This window comes from Rhizophagus irregularis, chromosome 28, assembly GCF_026210795.1.
Source record: "Rhizophagus irregularis chromosome 28, complete sequence".
Classification (NCBI taxonomy): domain Eukaryota; kingdom Fungi; phylum Glomeromycota; class Glomeromycetes; order Glomerales; family Glomeraceae; genus Rhizophagus; species Rhizophagus irregularis.
The window spans coordinates 183,622-205,053 of record NC_089456.1 but is presented as its reverse complement, the minus strand read 5'-3'; the positions used below and the strand labels follow the sequence as shown (position 1 = coordinate 205,053).

The 21,432-nt window shown below is 27.7% G+C and overlaps 3 protein-coding genes across 3 annotated transcripts; all 3 read right to left on the bottom strand.

The window, feature by feature from the left end:
- Positions 1–13,722: 13,722 nt before the first annotated feature.
- OCT59_018701 (uncharacterized protein) lies at positions 13,723–14,073 on the bottom strand (the record flags this gene model as incomplete). The annotated part of the gene is made up of 1 exon (XM_066135566.1): positions 13,723–14,073. The coding sequence occupies one exon, from the start codon at positions 14,071–14,073 to the stop codon at positions 13,723–13,725; it is 351 nt and encodes a 116-aa protein (XP_066004842.1).
- A 2,479-nt stretch (positions 14,074–16,552) lies between these two features.
- Positions 16,553–18,934, bottom strand: OCT59_018700 (uncharacterized protein; the record flags this gene model as incomplete). The annotated part of the gene is made up of 11 exons (XM_025314394.2): positions 16,553–16,730; positions 16,814–17,145; positions 17,233–17,276; positions 17,352–17,453; positions 17,536–17,602; positions 17,689–17,789; positions 17,871–17,925; positions 18,003–18,026; positions 18,111–18,209; positions 18,410–18,609; positions 18,727–18,934. The coding sequence occupies 11 exons, from the start codon at positions 18,932–18,934 to the stop codon at positions 16,553–16,555; spliced, it is 1,410 nt and encodes a 469-aa protein (XP_025185219.1).
- A 235-nt stretch (positions 18,935–19,169) lies between these two features.
- On the bottom strand, positions 19,170–21,315 carry OCT59_018699 (uncharacterized protein). The gene is made up of 5 exons (XM_025314395.2): positions 20,643–21,315; positions 20,483–20,541; positions 20,280–20,409; positions 19,946–20,127; positions 19,170–19,863 (listed from the first exon to the last, which is right to left on the bottom strand). The coding sequence occupies exons 1-5, from the start codon at positions 20,760–20,762 to the stop codon at positions 19,764–19,766; spliced, it is 591 nt and encodes a 196-aa protein (XP_025185220.1). The 5' UTR covers positions 20,763–21,315; the 3' UTR covers positions 19,170–19,763.
- Between the last annotated feature and the right edge of the window lie 117 nt (positions 21,316–21,432).

The following is a 21,432-nucleotide window of genomic DNA, read 5'->3' as shown; positions in this document are numbered from 1 at the left end:
GATTTTAATTTCCATTTGGCATCAGAATCAATTGCCGGATGAGTAATTTTATTAGTTTCTATAAATATATCTAACTCATCTGTTTCATATTCTTCATTTTTGTTAGCTTCTTCTTCTAACATTTCTGCCCATTCTTGTAAATAATCTCCAAACTCATTTTCTAAATTAGTTAAATCATCATTTTCATCCTCCCTATTTTCATTTTCTGGAATTTGTTCATTATTTTTTTCAATTTCTTCATTATCATTTGTATTATTTTTGTTAACATCATTTATAATACTAAGTGGAGTTATTAAAGTAGAAGTAGTACTAGCATTAACCCGATGCTTCCATGTAATATCTGCTCTTAATTTACTCATAGCAAGAGTTTTTGATGACTAAATATAAAGACAATAAAATATTAGTATTTTAATATTAAAATTTCAATATTTATAACAAAAATAAAAATACCTTTAAACGATTTCGTCGATTTGTCTGTAAGAAACCCATACAACTCCAAAGACGCTCCACAGAAGCTGCATTTACACAAATTCCAAATAATCTACAAGCAACTAAGCCTAATTCATTTGTAGATGTTTCTGCAAAACACCAATATCGCCAAATATCACCATTAAATTGCTTATATGTATCATAATCAAATGGATATTTTCCTAAACGAAAGTCATCAAATTCACGTAAAATACAGGTAGATTCTTTTTCAAACCATGCTTGATAATAGTAAGTGAGCCATTTACCAAATGTAGTATAATTAATCTTAATATTATCCTTGAATTGATTTGTCTTATACTCAGGATGTAATAAGCACGCCAGTAAAAGTAAAGGCTGTTCCCAATCATTCCACCTGTTCTCTAACCTAACTATTAATTTTGCGGCAAGTTGGGTATCTTCATAATTAGTCCAAAATTGAATAAGATATGCGAGACCATGTATAACTTGAAATAATCTTGCTTTATCTTGTTGAAGATTATTTAATATTTTACAATAAGGATATAACACTTCTACAATTATATTTAAGTTGTTCCAAAATGTACTAGAATCAATAATTTCAAATATTTCTATTTTAATACATGGTTGATCTCCTGTCTTTTTTCGAGCTTGATTAAATGGTGGTTTGAAATTAATTGCAAATAGCTAATAATTAAGTTAATAATCAATAAAATTAATTTACATTTAATTTAATAACATTAAGTTATAAATTTACCTGTAAAGCTTGTTGAATTCTCAAAAGACTTGTACATACTTCATAATAACTATTCCACCGAGTTTCTCCCGGAGCTGCAATTGTATAATATTTACCATAAGTTTCTTTTCGCCGATCACGTAATTTTGCTATAAAGAACTTATTATTAGCATTTCTAAAATAAGTAGCAAGTTGAATTGCATGATTCAACGTTGTTTTTAAATCTGTGGATTCTTTAAATATTTCACCAATACAAAGATTAAGTTGGTGCGCGAAACATGGTAAAAAAACAATATCTCTATTTGAGATTCTTAATTTTCGCCTATATATTATAAAATCATTAATAAAAACAAAAAAATACAAATATACAAATAAAAAAAATAAATATTACTTAAATACCTAGCTGCAGCATATGCACCCGCACTATCTGTTACAACAGCACAAACCTTTATATTTTCGTTTTTTAATTCATTAATCATGACTTCCGTCTTTTCCATTACTTCGAGATGGGTTTCTCTTTCCGAACTTATATCATCTGCTTTCCATACATAAGGTCTTCCCTCTGATGTCATAATTACAACACCCAATAATTGTTCATTTTTTACGTTTGTCCAGCCATCAAATGTAAGAGTTATGCCAATTGGATCCTCTTTTAATGCAATTTGCATTGCTTTATCTCCTTCGGAAACAGCATCTTGTAAAATTTCACCACCAAGTGTATGACGATCAGGTAGTTTAAGAAAAGGATTAAGGAATTCAAATAATTCCTTTGCTTCAGGATTGTTAACCCAATGCAAAGCCCACCCACAAGAAACTGTTAATCTAATTAATAATATGCGAAATTTCTTAATATCCTCGTTTGATAATGATCTAACAATAAAATTATCAAGTGGTCCATAAGAAGTACGTAAAACTTTTCTTGAAGAAACAGATGAAGCATCATAACCATCACTGCTTTGTAAAACTAAAAAAAAAAAGCTGAATTCAATATACCAATAAAATATTTTTGCATCAAATCCAGAAATATTAAAAACTTACATGCACCGTTTCGCTTGGTTTTCTGTCCGATTTTCTGCTTGTTTTTCATTACTTTTTGATAATGAGAATATTTCATCTTGTATTTCGGGCGTCACTTCTTCAAGAAAATATTTGCATTTTTTCAAATGTTTTAATATTCTATCTGTTTTATTAGGAAAACAAGCTTTCTTTCCTTCTTCCTCGCCTAATGCATCAACGCAACATTTACAATACGTTTTAAGGTTACTCTGATTAAGTTTTTCCTTAGTTTTTATAATAAATTCGTCTAATATACTTGACAATTGTGGCATTTTAAGCTTACTACAAGAATAACGTTAGTTTTAGAAAGATATTATAATAAAAAGAGGAAAAACCTTTTAATAACAAAAAGCAAAGAATACCCACTTCGGTTTGTAGTCTTGATGTCTTGTCCTGTTTATTGGAAATTCCAAGCCGTGTGTCTCTAAGAAATTTTTGTAACAAAATTATATCGTGAATTTTTTTTTCGATAGTCATAATGATATCGTAATTTTTTTTTTCAAAAAAATTTATATCGAAATTTTTAATATCGAAATTTTTTTTTTAAATATAAAATAGTATAGAAATTTATAAATGTAAATCAATTACCTTTTTTTATTTGCTTTTTATAATATTAAGGAAGTCTCCGAAGTCCAAAATAAAAAAGGTGAAAAAAAAAATAGATTGATAATCGATAAGCCGATCTAAAATCATCTAATTTTAGGATACTCGGACTGTACGGGACGTCCGGGACGGAAGGAAAATCTAGTGGGACAACGTCCCACACCATTCGATTTGTTGGGACATTATGGGACACGGACATTTGGACATGTCCCGGACCGTCTGTGTCCAAGCCTTATCGTTCGGACGTTGTCATATCCACAAACGCTGCTACTTTCTGTCGAGTGGTCGCTACAAAGTATACCACTTAGGGTAAACAACTGTACTATTGGTACTGGGTAATCGCAAGCTGTAGTAGCCTTTGAGTGAGACCTCGTACCTAAAATGGTGGTATGGAAGAGTACTAGATAGTTAATGTTACCTGTCAAAAGTCCTCTATGAAAGTAAATGTTCTCTAAAGGTCGTAAAATAAATTAAGTACCAGTATCATGCAATAGGTATAGGATAAGTAGGCAGTGTATTCCTAGCTTCAAATCAGCCTTAAAAGTGGTTCGATGGGAGATGTTTTCAATTAGTGGTGCTGTTATCTGAGGAATTAAATACTTGGTATAATATTTGCCCATGGAGATGATAGGAAAATAGTCCAATATGCAAAGATGCTTCAAAAAAAGGTAGAGGGAGGCTTGGCTGTAAATACTAGTAAAGTAAAAGGATAAAACTACTACCATTTGATTCGTCTTAGTGAGACGATTCTAACATCTTTGTACAATTATTAGATGTCAGGTTATTTAATATATTCTTTATATAACTGTGATTATAAATGGTTTTTTTTAATATAAGATTTTTGAGGATGGGTGTGATAGTGATTATAGATGGATAGATTGTGATTATAGATGGATAGATTGTGATTATAGATGGATAGATTGTGATTATAGATGGATAGATTGTGATTATATAGGATAGATTTTAATAATAAAGTATTTTGAACATTTAACTGATGTGACTATATAGTAGAATGTGACTATAACGAGAGTGACTATAAAGGGAGTTGACTGTATACTTAAATCCATTACTAATAATTAAGGTTGATGGAGAAACTAGGGGGTTTTGGCAAGTTGGCAAAATGCTGAAATGGCAAAACTTTGCTGAAACTATATAAAAGTTTTATTAAAAAGTTGGCAAAACTCTGGAGAAAAGTGAAATCTAACGAAACTTATTATAAATGCTAAAACTGCCAAAACTTTACTGAAACTATAATAAAACTATAGTACAATTTTGGAAAAACTAATTGTAAAATTTTGGAGAGGTTTAGGCAGGCAACTTTACTAATAATGTTGTTTACAATGCAGAAAACACTGTCCATTTTATGCTATCGCAACAAGATGGTGCTTTAGTTTTTAAGATTAATCAAGATTATAAGTAAAAAAAGTTGATTGTATATTTCAATACCTAGGCAAGCTTAAATAAAGCACTTAATATAGAATTTAACTTCAAAGAATTTAAAGGTGTTTAGACTAGATACTTTTTGCCTACTTTGAATTAGTTTAGAAGTAAGACATCAAAAAAGATGGATTCTATTTAAAAGCAGAACTAAAATAAGAATCCAAAAGTTACGCAAAATAATGATAATGTTAGACAACTTAAGAAAAGAAAATCTTTGAAAAAAAAGAAGCAATTTACTTCGAATAACAAAGGCTTTGACAGCAATGACAAACTTACTATTTTAGTTAAGAGAATGGGAATTTGGTATGCTTGCTATCATATATATATATTAACTCTTTTTTTTGCCCTACTTTTTTTTTTGTTAAAATCCTTTTTTTTTATTGTTTCATAATAGCTCTTGTTAGAATTTCCTTATAGGTATAGATTAAAAGGAGGGAATCCTTTCTAAAAATGAGTATATATGTATAAATGCAGAAAGTACTTTTATAGTTTAAATTTTATCTGACAATGTATATGTAGGGTTCTTTTTAGAATAACAAGTGGTTTAGGGTTTATTAAATTAGTTTATTTAATTTATTTTCATTTGTATGATGTATTATAAATGCATTTATTCTATTAAAGATCTAAATATACTGCAGCAAAAAAAAAAAAAAATATAATAAACAATTACCTATAATTTGGATAGAAATTAACTTAGAGGTTAGAATAAGCTTTCCATTTCTTAAAATTGCAGAACAAGAGAACATTATGTTAAACAGTATGTAAAACAACAGTACTTTGTAGTTTTTAAAGCAAAATTTGAATTTTATAAAGATAAAATATTTCAGAAATAAGTTTTTAAGTGTGATTTAGGTGGATATTATGAGCAAAAACTTTTTTATTCAACTATTGGCAAATTAACAAATAAAAGTTTAAAGAAAATAGGGGTGAATGGCAAATTAAATTTCAAGCAAAAGAATTAATAAATGAAATATTAGAAATTTTATTATTTTCAACTTGCAGAGAGTCTGAAGTTTAATATACTATATACTAAATACAGTCAACTCCCTCTATAGTCACTCCCGTTATAGTCACATTCTACTATATAGTCACACCAGTTGAATGTTCAAAACACTTTATTATTAAAATCTATCCTATATAGTCACAATCTATCTATAGTCACTATCACACCTATCCTCAAAAATCTTATATTAAAAAGAACTGTTTATAATCACAGTTATATAAAGAATATATTAAATAACTTGGCATCTAATAATCGTACAAAGATGTATCATAGCTTGTTAGAATCGTCTCACTGAGACGAATCGAATGGTGGTAGTTTTATCCTTTCCCTTTGCTAATGTTTACGGCCAGACCACCCATTGCCTCTTATGAGACTAATCTCGGGTCTGTGTCCTATCATCTTAGTTTTATCCTTTCCCGATCACTGGCTGACGAGTTATTCAACAAAATGTTAAACATCGGCATTATAATATTTCTTAATTTACGTTTACTGCGCCATTTAACATTTTGCTAGATTTCTCAGTACCTAGTGATTGTAAAAAGACGATTTATAGCTCGTTGGAATCGCCTCATCGAGACGAATCGAATGGTGGTAAGCTCATCTCTCTGTGATCTATATTGACGGAGTTATTACTTAAAAACCATTTAATATTTTTTAATTTCGGAAATTGATCTAGTGATTGGATTTCGATGTATCTTATACCATTAGATTCGTCTCATCAAGACGAATCGAATGGTAGTAAGATCGTCTTTCTAGGATCAATATTGGCAGAGTTATTACACAAAAACCATTAATATTTTTTTAATTTCGGAATTTAATCTAGTGATTGGATTTCGACGTATTTTATACCATTAGAACCGTCTCATCAAGACGAATCGATCGGCGGTAAGATCATCTCTCTACGATTAATATTGGCGAAGTTACGATACAATAAAGTTTTAAGTAGAATTCTAGCTAAAATTATGTTAATTTTTGGCCGGAATTATGATATACAAATATAAGAAATTTTTTATATAGTCACATCTCTTTATAATTACCAAATATGGACTGTCCCAAATGTGTGATTATAAAGAGAGTTGACTGTATACACAATATCTTTAAAAAATTTAAAACTGCTTTTGATATTATAAAAGAAAATTTACTAAAACTTTTCTTATAAAATAACAAATACTAGATGATATGACTAATATAAGTTTTACATTAGATTATAATAATGCAAATCCATTAGATAATATAAATTTAGATTTACTGAAAATAGTAATTTTTAATAAATTATCATATTGATCACAGATAAGGTTGCTTGCCGAAACTAGAGGGTTTCGGCAGAATGGCGTACGCGAAACTGCCGAAACTAGTTTCGCGAAATCATCAAGAAATGCCGAAACTGCGAAACCTATCAAAATCGCGAAACTGCCGTAACTTGCCGAAACTGTTTCGGCGTTTCGGCAATACTTTCTATATGATTTAATTAGAGTTTCGGCATTTAAACAATTTATAAGAATAAAGATTAAAGACAATATGATTTTTTGTATGTAAATATTTATTTTATAATATTTAATATTAAACTAATAAAATACACGATTAAAAATATAATAAAAATTAAAATTTAATAATATCTTTATCTTCTATGTGGGGACCTGCTTCTACCTCTTCTTCTATCTCTACTTCTGTCCCGTCTTCTATCTCTACTTCTATCTCGTCTTCTATCTCTACTTCTATCTCGTCTTCTATCTCTACTTCGATCTACTTCGATCGAGACCTAGATCGCGACCTTCTTCTTTCCCTTCGCAATCTATATTCATATCGACGTCGATCATGCGCAGCATGCTGCCGTCGATACTCTCGTCTAAACAGATCTAAAATCCAATAAAAATATTAATGAATTGAATGAATTGCCTAAATAAAATTAATTTAAAATAATAATTAATAATAATTACCGGTTTGTAACCAGAATTCATCGTTCATATCAGCAAAACACGCTCTATCGAAACTATTTGGGCTTATAATAGGAATGTCGTCATCATTATTATTTATTATCCTACTGAGGTTTTCATAACCTCGTTTGAGGGCATTCCATTTTGTTTGGCATTGCCTGGGTGTCGCTGCAAATCCCGTTGCAACGAACACCCTATTTGCTATTATTGTCCATGCATTTACATGATGACGGTTTGCAATTCTTTCGAATTGCTGATGTAAGTTTCTCCGCTCCGCGATTAATTGCCTAGCTGCGTTAATCGTCCATTGGAATACTGGTGGTGGCGGTGGGACAAAAGGTACTAATGCTGCCATTTTTTATTTTTATGATTTTTTCGTAACTTGAAATTTGAAAATTAAATACAATTTGAAAATTAAAATACAATTTGGTTTTGAATTGCGAAAAAAAAATTCAAATTTCATAATATTTATAATAATTTTAAAATTCGTTATAATGTTTAAAACATGAACTGATGAACATAATAACATTCTACATAATTAAAGTATTTGTAACAAAATAAACAAACGCAGTTTTGATTCTAATGTAATAAATTTAATTAACGCAGTTCTAAATTTTTTTTTGTAACGCAGTTCTTAAAATTTATTGATCTAATGTAATAAATTTAATTAACGAAGTCCTTAAAACTTATTGATTCTAATATAATATGCTTATCCTTATTCCTTAATTAAATTGCACTATTTTTAAAATATAATATGCTTATCCTTATTCCTTAATTAAATTGCACTATTTTTAAAATATAATATGCTTATCCTTATTCCTTAATTAAATTGCACTATTTTTAAAATATAATATGCTTATCCTTATTCCTTAATTAAATTGCAATGTTTTAAAATATAATATAAAATTACAATTGCCTGCATTGCCTGCATAATTATATGTTAACTGGACTTTGATCGCGAATATTTTGCCCTGCATAATTACATCATTTATTTCCTAAATAGTATCATTATTTAAATCACATGATATTAGAATTAATTCTCATTGGATTAACTATTGTAATTATTTCTCATTATTATTATTCCTCATTATCATCATAATTATCGTCATTATTATCACCGTCATCCATACCTAATACATCATCTATATCATAATCATAGTCACCTTCTCCGGGTCTCTTGTTATTACCACTATCATCAACTTCATCATCTTCCGCATTATTTTCATCTGAATCATCCAATATATCTCTTGGAATATCGCCGATTTCACTAGTAATTGAATCATGCGATAAATTAACAAATTGATCAATCCATAGACTTTCGATTACTACACGGCAATTGTCTTCGGGTATTGTTTCGCCGCTTGTAGTTAATCTCTGAGTAGAAGCTTGCTCCTCATTATATTCCTCATCGTCATCTTCTGCAAAAGCTTCTGCAATACGTATATTGATCTCATCAAATCACTAAGAACGAGTATTCTTTTTTTGATCAATTCCATAAAATCCAAGTTCAGTTTTTGAATTGGATTTCCAATACAAAATTAATTTGCACATGGATTCTAGTTTATCCACATTAAGATTTAAGCGACGTTTATGAAATAGCCATCCTAAAGTCGAAAATCCACGTTCGCAAGTTGCTGAGTTAGGACATATTGCAAATAGATAACTTGCAATTCTTGGCAGGACATCTGGTTCTGGTTCGGTATTAATATATTTCCACCAATTCACGGGATTATCTTTAGCAAAACCGATATCTAGGTCAAATGGCTCTTGCTCATTAATATATTTCTGTATTTGATCACATAAAGTTTCAGCTTCGTAACGGTCGAAACCTAAATTTTTCCCGATTGAAGCTGCACATTTGATAATTCTCATGAGGGCGCATTTTTTAAGTGGCGCGTTTCTAAATCTGGGATCCATAAAAAAACAAGTAATATACTTATCATCATCGAATTCATCAAATCTTTCATTTATTACTTTGATACAATGACTTCGGAATGCAGGATTTAATGATTTGGGTAACTTTTTTAATGTAGCTGCAAGTCTTGCCAAGCTCAGGAAACAATCTGCAAGTGTAGCTCTTCTCGATTCTAATGAAAGTACCGCTTTTCTTAGAGGATCCAGAACAAATCCAAGAACTCGTAAATTTGAAAAAAAATTTCTCGATTGAATAATCGGTTTTATTTTATCATTTGTTAGCACTTTATCGTGATCGCTGGCCATTTCTTCTAGTGCTGATTCCAAATTTATTACTGAATTTACGGATTCACTAGCAGTAGTCCAGCGTGTCTTGCAATATAATTTTAATCCTCCTCCACTAATTCCTTTTTCTTTAATTATTTGAGCAAGTTTTGCATTAGCCTGATGAGAACTTCTAAAAAAGGTTGTCAAAATATTAACACGTTTTAATAAATGTTCCCCAAACTTCTCCTTGACGATGTCGCATGCAATTAAATTGATAGAATGTGCAACGCATCGCACATTCTCAATCTTTGGATGATTCTCATGTATAATTTTTCGTGCATTACGAACATTGGCCGCATTATCGGAAACTACAGCACATATTCGATCTTCTCCAATACCTTCTATAACCTTTTCAATTACCGTAACTAGATATTCTGCAGTGTGCGAATTTTCAGACAAATCAGAAAGTTGATAAAGATATTCTTTACGCGACGGAGTCATTACAATGAAGTTCCAAATTGAACGATGTGTACCAGACGTCCAACCATCAAAGGCTAAATTATAAATTAATATTATATAGTAAGTAAGATTAAATAAAAATGACGTATGATAGCCTATTTAATTTAACAAACCTAACGTTAAATTCGTTTCCTTTTCAAGCTCAGAATTAACTTTGAAGTTCACTTGAGCTAATTCACGTTCAAGTAGTTGATTTACTAATACTTCCCTTGTTGGTGTATTGTACCCGGCATTAAGCTCTTTTATAAAATTGATGAAAAAGGGATGTTCCACTACTCTAAACGCAATTCCGCACGCAATAAAAAATTTAACTAATGCACGATTAATTCGTGTACATCTTTGTTCGTTAAGCTCTGTTGAATCATGGTAATCATCCATGTTACTTTGACCTTCAGAGTATTTTCTTTTTTTGGATGACTTGGACTTATCTTGCCGTTCCATTACTTTAGTCATATACCTTCTAACAACTGCTGCTGGCGCATCTGGACAATGGTTTGAAAGATGCTCTTCGAGCTTTGAAACTTCACCGCGCGACCATGTATTCTTACAGTACTTGCAGGAGGCGGCAAATTTGCCAGAACCAACAGCTTCTCCTTTATTAATATCTTCCCAAATGCTATTAGGTGGCCGACCTCCTCTATTTTTCATTTTAATGGGTGAATCTTTTATGTGATCAGTCATTTGAAACAGTTTATTATTAATATTATTATTAAGAAAACGGAAGAAAGTAAAAGAAACTTTAGTTCAGTGTTAAAGGAGATGACGGAATTGGGTTTATTAAATGCATGTTACGCATTTTCCTTTAATGAATATAAGCCCCTTAAAAAAAAACTGTAAAAACGTGTAATATCATAATATTAATATGGGAGTTAGAAATGAAAATTCTAACACTAGATAAAAGCTTAGAAGAACTAAGACGACGGTAAAATATTGAAGTTTAATCTTTTATCTGTAGATTATTTGATCATCTAAATTATATTATTAATTGGTGTAACTTGGCGTAACTATATGCAAATCTTATGATCAACTATGCCGAAACTACGGAGAAACCTATTATAGAGGTTTCGGCATGTTTCGGCAGTTTCGCAATTTCCCCGACAGGTTTCGCGCAATCGGCGTTTCGGCGTTTCGGCACTATATAAGAGGTTTCACCTTTCGGCATTAGGCCAAACAGGTTTCGGCAAGCAACCTTAATCACAGATAATATAATCTTGCATGAAGGAATTATCCAAACTACCTGATATTACTTTAAGATAAAAGTATAAAAAAGAAAAAGAAATCCAAAAAAAACAGTAACTGCCAATTTTTTATTAATAACTTTTCTCTTAGATTTAATTTGATAATTTAAAAGATAATTAATTAGTATTAAAGCTAAAATCAGCTTCTATAATAAAGAACAAGAAAACTAAAAATACATATTATAATAGGATATTAATAATATTAACCAAAAACTTGCATTTATAAACATTAATAATATTATAATATATGATGTTCTTTTGATCTGAAATAATATTGTATTACTGCATCATTTGAAAGCCTAGATAAGAATAATTAGAGTTCTGAACAGATTAGGTGATTTCAGGTAATCTGTCAAGTTGACCTGAAAAATTTTAGGCCAGGTTAACAAATACCTGTTGACTTGAAAATAAAAATATTAAAGTATAGTTTTATAAAAAAAAATACCATTATGATATATTTCTTTTATTTGTATTTATGAAAAAAAATACTGAAATAGCATTTTTTCATGTTAATATAAGGAAAAAAAAAAAAAATGCTATTTTAGCATTTTTTTATATTTTAAATATAATTAATATATAAAAGTACTAAAAAAAAAACTTTGATAAATATCTCACGACCCAGTAATCGTAAAAGCATGAAATACAGCTCATTCAATTCGTCTCAGTAAAATGAGTCAAATGGTACTAGTTTCACATTTTTAGACATAATAGAAGTTGAGTTATACCACACATTGGCATTATTCATTTTTGTTAATTGTTCTATTTTATATTTTGTTAAATATCTTCTCATTTACTAATGATTGTAAAAGCATAAAACACAGTTCATTCAATTCGTCTCAATGAGACGAATTGAATGGTACTAATTTTACATTTCTAAGTGAAATATAAAATGGTGTAATAAACGAAAATAAAAAATGCTAATTTGTTATCATTTCGTTAAATATCTCATCATCTATCATGCCTAGAAATGCAAAACTGGTACTATTTGATTTGTCTCACTGAGACAAATCAAATGAGCTATATTTCATGCTTTTACAATCACTGAGTGGCAAAATATTTAATAAATATGTAAAATGCTGATTTGTTAATATTTTATTAAATATTTCGTTATCTATCATGTCTAGAAATGTGACAAATTGAATGAGCTGTATTTTATATTTTTATGATCATTAAGTGCTGAGATATTAGTATTTTCCATATTTATTATGAATATTTTCAGATCAAACAGGTCAGGTCAGGTTAGAAAAGTTATTTGACCTAACCTGTCCTATCCTATGATCCTATCCTAAAAAAAAATTTCAGGTCAGGTTGGCCAAATAACCTGACCTGATCTGACCTATTCAGAACTCTAGGTAAGATTATTTTCATTAAAATCATATAACAGAAGAAGTATATGATAATTTAAGTAAAGTTGAAGATGAATAAATTATGCAAAATAATAGTATCTAAACAGCATTTTTAGGGAATATACTAGTGAAATGATATTCTGTTTTTTATAAATGAAAAAAAAGAGAGAGATTTTAAACTATGCTTTTTGATATATCAAACTTAATGACAATAACTTTACTATTTTTTAATTTTGCTTGGCTTTAATAATAGTAATAAACAGTTATAAAGACTTTATTATAAAGAATTATAAGCATAAGCTTATAATTTACCTAAAAAAATAAGATTTAAATAATCTTTATATAAAATATAATTACAAAATTAAAGGTAAAAAGTTAGATTAATATTATTATATTTCTTTTTACTTTAATAAGAAATCTAAAAATAGGTTAAAAAGTTAGAATAAATCTAAAGACTCTATGAATTTTCAAAAGAATTCCAATCTAAAAAAATAAAACTTTTAATATTTAAAAGTAATAATATTGAAAAATCAAAAAAGATAATAAATGAAAACTTTTAACTAAAACTGTAAGTTTCAATTAAAACAAATAAGAAAAGTGAAAATTTTATAAGAAAATAATGGAATTGAAAGAAATATTGAAAAAGTTAATAAACAGGATATAATATTTGAAAGGCTAGTCAGTCTATTTATTGAAAAGTTAATTTTTTTTTTAGTTTAAATATTTTTGTTTTAATTTTTATTTATTTTACAAATATTTTTTTCAAAATTTTTTTTTTAGTTAATCAAAAATTTTTTTTAGTTAAGTTTTTTTTTTAATTTTCTATTAACTTTTTATTTATAAAATTATTGGTATATATAAAATTCTATTTACTACTATTAAAATAAGTCACCTTATATTTAAAGTAAAGATTATATATAAAATTCTTTAAAAATTTTACTATAAAAGAAAATTTTATGTTATATTATTATTATTATTATTATTATTATTTTAATACTTTATTATAGATGCGATCATGTCCTATTATAATCACGCTTACTTACATATATAAACTTACAAAATATAAGATAAACAAATACATATAAGAATTAAGTATTATGAAACAAGACTACTTTTCATAAAGCAATGTTTCGACTCATACCTAAACGATCACATCATTGTTAAAAACCATGATGCGACCTCAAATTCAAAGGTGACTGTCATGATCTACCTAAAAATTTGCCTAATGGCCACCTCGATGGAATGCCAAATCATTCCATTTATTCCAATTACTTTCTAATATATTACAGCCAACATCTTTAACACCCACTTCAGTGCGTTTACTATGTGACTTAGCTTTTTTATCTTTACCACTAATACCACACCGCTTTTCTTCCTTTATTTGTAACCCGTTTCTTGGTTCCCAAATAAGCACTTTAAATTCTAATAAAACTCCTCCAGTTATTTGTTTCAGTACTTTATACAACAATTTTTCTTCAGTTATTTTATAGCACCTTAATAATTCTATTAACTGACAACTGACTTGATTCTTCATTAAAAATGTAAAATCATATAAGCATCCAATATCCCACATACCAAACTCATTAATTTTACCTTTTAATTTCGTGTATCTATATCATCTCTTGAATACTCCGTATAATTTTAACTAAAAAAATTTTTAATCGTTTGAAAGTATATCTTGCACAACATTTTGAATCTTACTACATTTCCAAAAATGATCAAAGGTTTCTTCTTCTATTTTACAAAAATTACATCTCCAATTTTCATCATATAGATCTGGCTTACGCTTTTTTAAATTAGCACAAGTTGGTAATTCATTACAACAAATTTTAATCCTAAATGATTGTAAATAATGATCCTCAAACAATATATCATATTGATTTATGTTATTTAACTTTAAAGATATTTTCCAATCTATCAACCTTAATAGATCTGATTGTCTATAAACTTCATTACGGTGTAGCATTAAGAATTCTTCTATAAATTGAGCGTCTTTTATTCCTTTTATCATAAGAATGGGATTACGTTCTATAGGTATATCTCTCCAACAAACCGTACCAATGTTATATTATTATAATTTTTTTTTAATTAATTAAAAAATAGAATTTAAGAAAATCATAAGATAAAGTTTTATATAAAAGTGAAATTTCTATTAGTAACTTATTTTAATAATAAGTGAAATCTTATATGTGTTTATAAAGTATATTTACTATTACACTTAGGCAGATAGGGGACCAATTTGTTATAATTGGGTCTTTACAATAAAAAGATACGAAATTCAAAAAATTTCAATTTTACTTTATATGCTAATTATATTTTTTTTTTACTGAAATAAATGCAAATTTAATATTAATTCAATTTTTGATATTTTTTGAATTTTGTACCTTTCTATTGCAAAGACCCCATATATTTATATCTGGTAATTTTAATAAAGTGGTTTAATTCCTTTAAAAATAATTTTTTTTAAAAAAAATGTATATAAGTTAGTAACATTATAATATAATAAGATCATATTTATAAAAATAAAAATTAAATTTCAGACTAGGTAATAATCATCATAATAGAATTAAAAATAATTTATTTATTAAATTATAGTAAAAAATTTTAATATTATATTTAACTTCAAATGTTTTTTAACTTTAATATAATCATTAATATTAAGTATTAAATTATATAATCAACTATATATATAATTAAAATATTTTATTATTCAAAGTATTAGTAAAGGATTTTTTACTGTACTGAACTAGCAAAATTTGGTTTAACCACCATTTTTATTTCTGTCACAATCAATAATTTTTTTTTTTTTGAATATGTATTATGATTTATGTAATACTACCTATTTGATCTCTAAAATATGCCAAATAAATAAATGAATTGTGAATTATACAATTTAAATGGGTTTCATTTTTTCTAGTATTAATAAACAATCCTAAACCATTTTTTAAAATATATAATTTAATTAATTTTTAACTAATATAAAAAATATATAAAATTTGAATTTATTAATAATTAATAAATAAATACAAATTATATAATTATAAATAATCATATAATTTGTATTTGTTATCATCCATTAATATAGATTTTTTTAAAGAAATTTACATTTATTAAAATAATATTATTTAACTATTATAAACTAAACTAAATAAAATTATAATAATAAATTTACAACAATTTAATAATTGTAATTTGTTTATAATTTTAAAAAATTAGAAAAAAAGAGTAATATTAAATACTTTTAATTGTTGCTATTATTACTGCTTAATGTAACTTTATAAATAAAGATAAGGATTACTTTTGATATAATGATTAATTAAATTATTACTATTTGCTGTAAATATAATATTATTAATATTATGTTATTATCAATACAAATGAAATATTATTTGATTATACAATACCCAAATTTTTTGAAAATTTCATTAACTATATTTCTATTTATCATTTTTAGAAATTATTAGAATTATAACATCAATAAATCTGATAATAGACTGACAAATATAAATATAATACATATAAATTGCTTTAAAAATTTTGTTTGCATTCCAATCAAAAATCCTAATAATCAAGCTCTTTCCCCACTACAAATATATCTAATTTGATAAGCTCAAAAGTCATGAGAGCTAATAAATAAAAACTATATTAAAAATATTATAACTAACTTTTTGGTTTAAAAAAAAAAAAAAAATTCTGTATAACAAATGTAACCAGAATAAGGGATCAGTAATGTCACTATCATATCATATTGAAGTTAGTGAAGACGAAGTGTAGGTAAGATATATATAATCCAGGGAAAAAACTAAAATGACAAGAATGAGTAATAAATCAATAAATTGTAATTTAAAAAGTTTTGGCGGGAGAGATATAATAAATGTCCCGATAACCACGTTTAGTTCTGTTCTTGAAAAAAAATATAATATAGGGTGTCCAGTGAGGAAAATCCAGAAAGATCCTGGGTATGATAGAAGATCCGATAAAAAGATGATAATCTATATAATTCTTACCTGAATCAAAAAAAAAGTCTTTCAAAATAAAATTAAATTAACAATTTATGAATTTAAATTTCGTAGAAGCCATTCAATGGCTACATTGACATCACCACCAGCCGCTAGTAAAGCTCTTATGTTAGCAGCTTGATCCATAAAACCCATTTCTTCAAGTCTTTGAAGTTGTACTCTAAACCGTATTTCAGGTGGTTCAGATGGTTGAGATGATGTTTGTGACGTTCTATTAAAATTTCAAAAATTTTAAAAAAGTATATAATATTAATATATAAACTTGACTAGTTCACCCATAAAAAAAAAATTTACCCAAGGGATTGTTGCATATTTGCGAAAAATGGATTTGGTAATCCGAAAAGAGATGGGTAATAAGATTGAGGCATTTGTTGGCGAGATGGAAATTGTGATGAAGTCAAATGCCTTTGCATAACTTGCTGAAGCCGCCTAATAGACTCAGGGTCAATCGATGTTGGTGAATTCTGAGGTAGGTTAACGTTAGGAAAATTTGGTGCATTTCCAGATGCATTCGTGGGAGATGTTGCGCTAGATATTCCGTTCGTTTGGGAATTTGGAGTTGATGATTGATTGGGCCCTTGCGTAGAATTTGAAATTCTGGAATTTGATGATGGTGATGGAAAAGACTAACAAGAAATAATTACATATTTAATTAACAATTATATATAATATGTTTTCATTTTTTAATAAAGAATCAAATATGTTATATATACCATTTGTGCTGGTGGAAATCCCATGAGACCGAAAGATGGTATTCCTAAATAAATAAATAAAAAAAATTAAGGAAGGTTATAAATCCCTCCCTTTAAAAAAAAAAAGTTTTTGATATTACCTCCAAATAAATTGGTTGTATTTGATGATGATGATGTTGACGAATTGGTGTTATTACGTGGTGCCCATGGATTTGGTAATGGTGTGTTATTTATGCGTCCCTCTGAGATGAAATCATATACAATATATAAATAATGAAAATAACAGAAAATATGAATTAATTAAATATGAACATGTAAACTTACGTGGAGGCCTTTCAACATTTAACATCTCGGCCAACCGTCGATTTGCCGCTTCTGAAGATTGATCATTCTTTATCATGTATTAATGAGTTCTATTTAGATTCGCTTTCAATTCACTGATATTTCGTAACGTTAAAACACATTTATCAAACATACATTTCTACCAGCAGATTCAAGTGGTTCTTGTAAGGTATGGTACATCCGCCGTAAATGATTAAAACCACCTGGTATAGTCTCAAGGTTTGCAAGAGCTCGATCTAATAAGAATAATAAGGATAAGTTTTGATTGTAATATAACATTTATGCAATAAAAGTCAAAAAATGGGGGTAATAATAACCATTATTGCGCATCATTTCTCTCATTAATTCCGGATTACGTGCCATATCCATTGTCTGAAATTGAAAGGAATTATCCCATAAGTGAGAATAAATAAAACATTAATACATAGATAAATTTGAACCTAACGAACCTGACGAATAAAGGATGGATCGTTCTGTATAAATTAATATGTATATATATGTTAAATATAAAGGGCATAATTAATATATAAAAAATCTTGAATAAAATTTATACTCACAATGATATGACCAATCTCGGGATTTCGTTCTATCATTTGCCTCATAGTAGGATTTTGCATCACCATGGTTCTCACTATTTCCGGATTAGAGAGGATATGCTAAATATAAAGAAAAAAAATGAAGCGTTTGTTAGAATCAATAAGTTGAAACAATTTCATATTAAATTGAGCTCCAATCCAAGATGTGAATATGAAGTACAATTCATAAACGAAACTAGTTGCGATATAAATTAAAATAGTACATTCCATATTAGAATTTTTAATATTTATTTTATAGCTTGAACTCTACAAACACATACCCTAATCATTGGTGAATTCATCATGTTTCTCATTAAATCTGGATCGAAATTACCAAAAGGATTCATACCAAAAGGACTACTCGCTGTCGTTGAACTAATATTTCTTTGACCCGTCGATGTAGGTGTCACATTAGAAGCTTGTTCCGAAGCACGATTATCCGCCCTTTTAACTACATGTATTGTATGACCTTCTTTAACACCTGAATAAAGGTATTATTAATTATTAATTAAATATAAAAGAAAGAAGGAGAGAAAGAAATATATAAATATATATATAATTTCAGCAATGAAATCTAGAGTCTAAATACACAGCTCACCATATAAGTCTACCATGTCTTCATCCTTCAGAACTCTTCCAGAGTAAACTAAACGCATATTATCAGCGGGTATAGTAGTATGTAAAACAAGCTCTTCCTTTAACTGTCGAACCGTTAACTGTCCGGGATCAAAACTATAATCAAAACCGTCACCATTAGAAGGGCGAAATTTGACATTGATTGATTTCACGCTTGTTGATTCTTCCATAATGAACAACAATAATAAAAATAATTAAATAAAATAATTTTATCTCTGCTTTACTAATAAAGGCCAGAAAAAAAAGGAAGGCTTTGACAAAAGTTTTAACAGAAAAGGTTGTGGATCGGATGTTATTTAAACATGCTTACGTATTAGTCCGTGATATGTGACAATCTTATCGCTTAACAGGTGACAGTTAAAAATTTATGATGTAATAGAAATTTTCACGGGTCAAATTATTAAATTACCGGGCAAAAAATATATTAAATAAATTTATTTAAAACCATGAAAACCATAATAAATCTTAAATAATCTTTTACATATTATATTCAAGAAAAATTCAAGAAAAAAAAAATCATCATCTTAAAGGGAGGGGGCAATTTTAAAATTAAACTACTACTATAATGGGTACTTAGAGAGAGTGCATAAAAACCTACTACTAAAAGTGTCTACTAAAAAGTGTCTATAATTTTTTTTACAAAGAAATCTTAATACATATATAAATTGAAATCTTTATAGGGCAATATAAATCTATAAATCTTAACTTCCGGAAGCTTAAAATTCAAATCATATAATATGCGCATAAAAAGTTTTTTTAAAAGTCTATAGAATACTGCAGTATCATAAGAAACCAAAAAAAAAAGATAATATTTCTTCAAGTTGTAATAAAAAAGAAAAGGAAATTGAAATAAAGGTAATATATGTATAATAAATACAATATATAAAATTGTTTTTTGTTTTTTTTTTGTTTTTTTCTTCAAAGCTTTTTTGTATTTTTTTTTTTTGATTTTTATGTTAAATTTTTGTGAATATTTTGATATTTTTAAATTTATCGGTATTAATTGATGAAAGGCATGTAGTTGGCTTGGATGTACGCATCCAATAATACTACAAGTAAGATTGGGAGAAGCATGATAAGGAAAAAGCAACCGAGACGTCTTTTATTAAAAGAAAACAATAATTAGAAATAATTTTTCAGCACAAGTTAAAAGAAGAAGAATAATAAATAAATCTGATTACCTAGCTCGTTCAAATTTGGTCATTACTCGAGGTGGTTCATATGTTGTCACTTGTAATTCTTCTTCCAATTCGGCAAAAGTTTCATATAATTCTTGTAATTCTTCCTCTTTATCGCGCAATTGCTTTTCTTGTTCTTCGGTTGCTTTTTTAATTTTTTCGATCGCGGACTTGATCATTGCGTTCTAAAATATAGGAAATTTTATTACTAAATGCAGATCAATGCGCAGTGAATTTAGATAATTTAATATAAATATTAAACTGCGTAAAAACTGCGCAAAATACGTAAAGTGATGATACTAACGAACTTCAAAATGAAGTCATAGTTTAAATTTACCTTTTTAATGAGAGCTTCAACTTCATTATCATCACCTGCTTCTAAATCATTTTCAGATGTGGAATTAAATAAGCGTTGCTGTTCAAAAAACGGAACAGAAAATTGATGGTGCATCTTGGACGATCCAACACTAAATTGAAATAGGGATTCTTTAAATATATTATGTTGTCATACAATAAATGGTGTAATTTTATAATAATTACCTGAAATCTTCATATTCTTCTTGAAATGTTGCTTGAAATTCTTGCAGCTTTTCAATTAGCTTAAAATGAATGAATAAATAAGGTGTTTAATTATTGCATTGACTGACGTAGAAAAGAAAGAAAGAAAAAAGAAAAAAATAATAATAATAAATTTCTTTACTTTTTCAGCAGGATAAGGTTGGTCATTAGTAATAAACTCTATGACATGCAATCCCTTCATATCAGGAGCGAACATCGAGGCAGTTTTCTCAAAGGAATGGGAGCTCATTGTGGTAGTCATTATGAATCGTTAAAAAAAGAAATTTTTGTATGTTTTTTTTCCTGTTTTTCAATTTTTTTTTTTTTAAAAAAAAAATATAAATAAAATTTTTAAACCAATATAATGGCAAAAATTAAAGATTTATTTATTTTTTTTAAAAAAAAATTTTGTTTGTTCGTTTAATGTAAATTTAACAGCACGTGCAGAGAGCACGATACAATGTCATAATAAATGGAAGAGGATATGAGAAATGATATAAACTTCAACAAAAAGTTAAGAAGTTTTTAAAGGTATTCTTTACAAGAGCTTTTATACGGGGTTTATATAAAAGTTTGGAATAATAGGAATGGTCGTTTCGTTATACAGGAAAAAAAAAGGAAACGCGACAGTTAGAATGAAAAACAACGCTATGCGAAGTTTTTGCAATGAAGAATGAAAAATAAACAGAGAGGAAGAAGAATTTGTATGACAATGCAAAGCCTCCTGTTGCGCCTGCAGTTCTTAAAACTTTGAAAAAGGTTTTTTTTTTATCAAGAAGGTTTTTTTTTGCAAGAAAATTTTTTTTTTTAAATATGTAAACTTTGGCTGGTGGCGTAGTCATCATCATCACGAACGGTATTACGGTATTAAAGTTATACGGTATCTAATTTTTATGCAGTTGACATTTTTGATAAATTATCTAATACAAAAA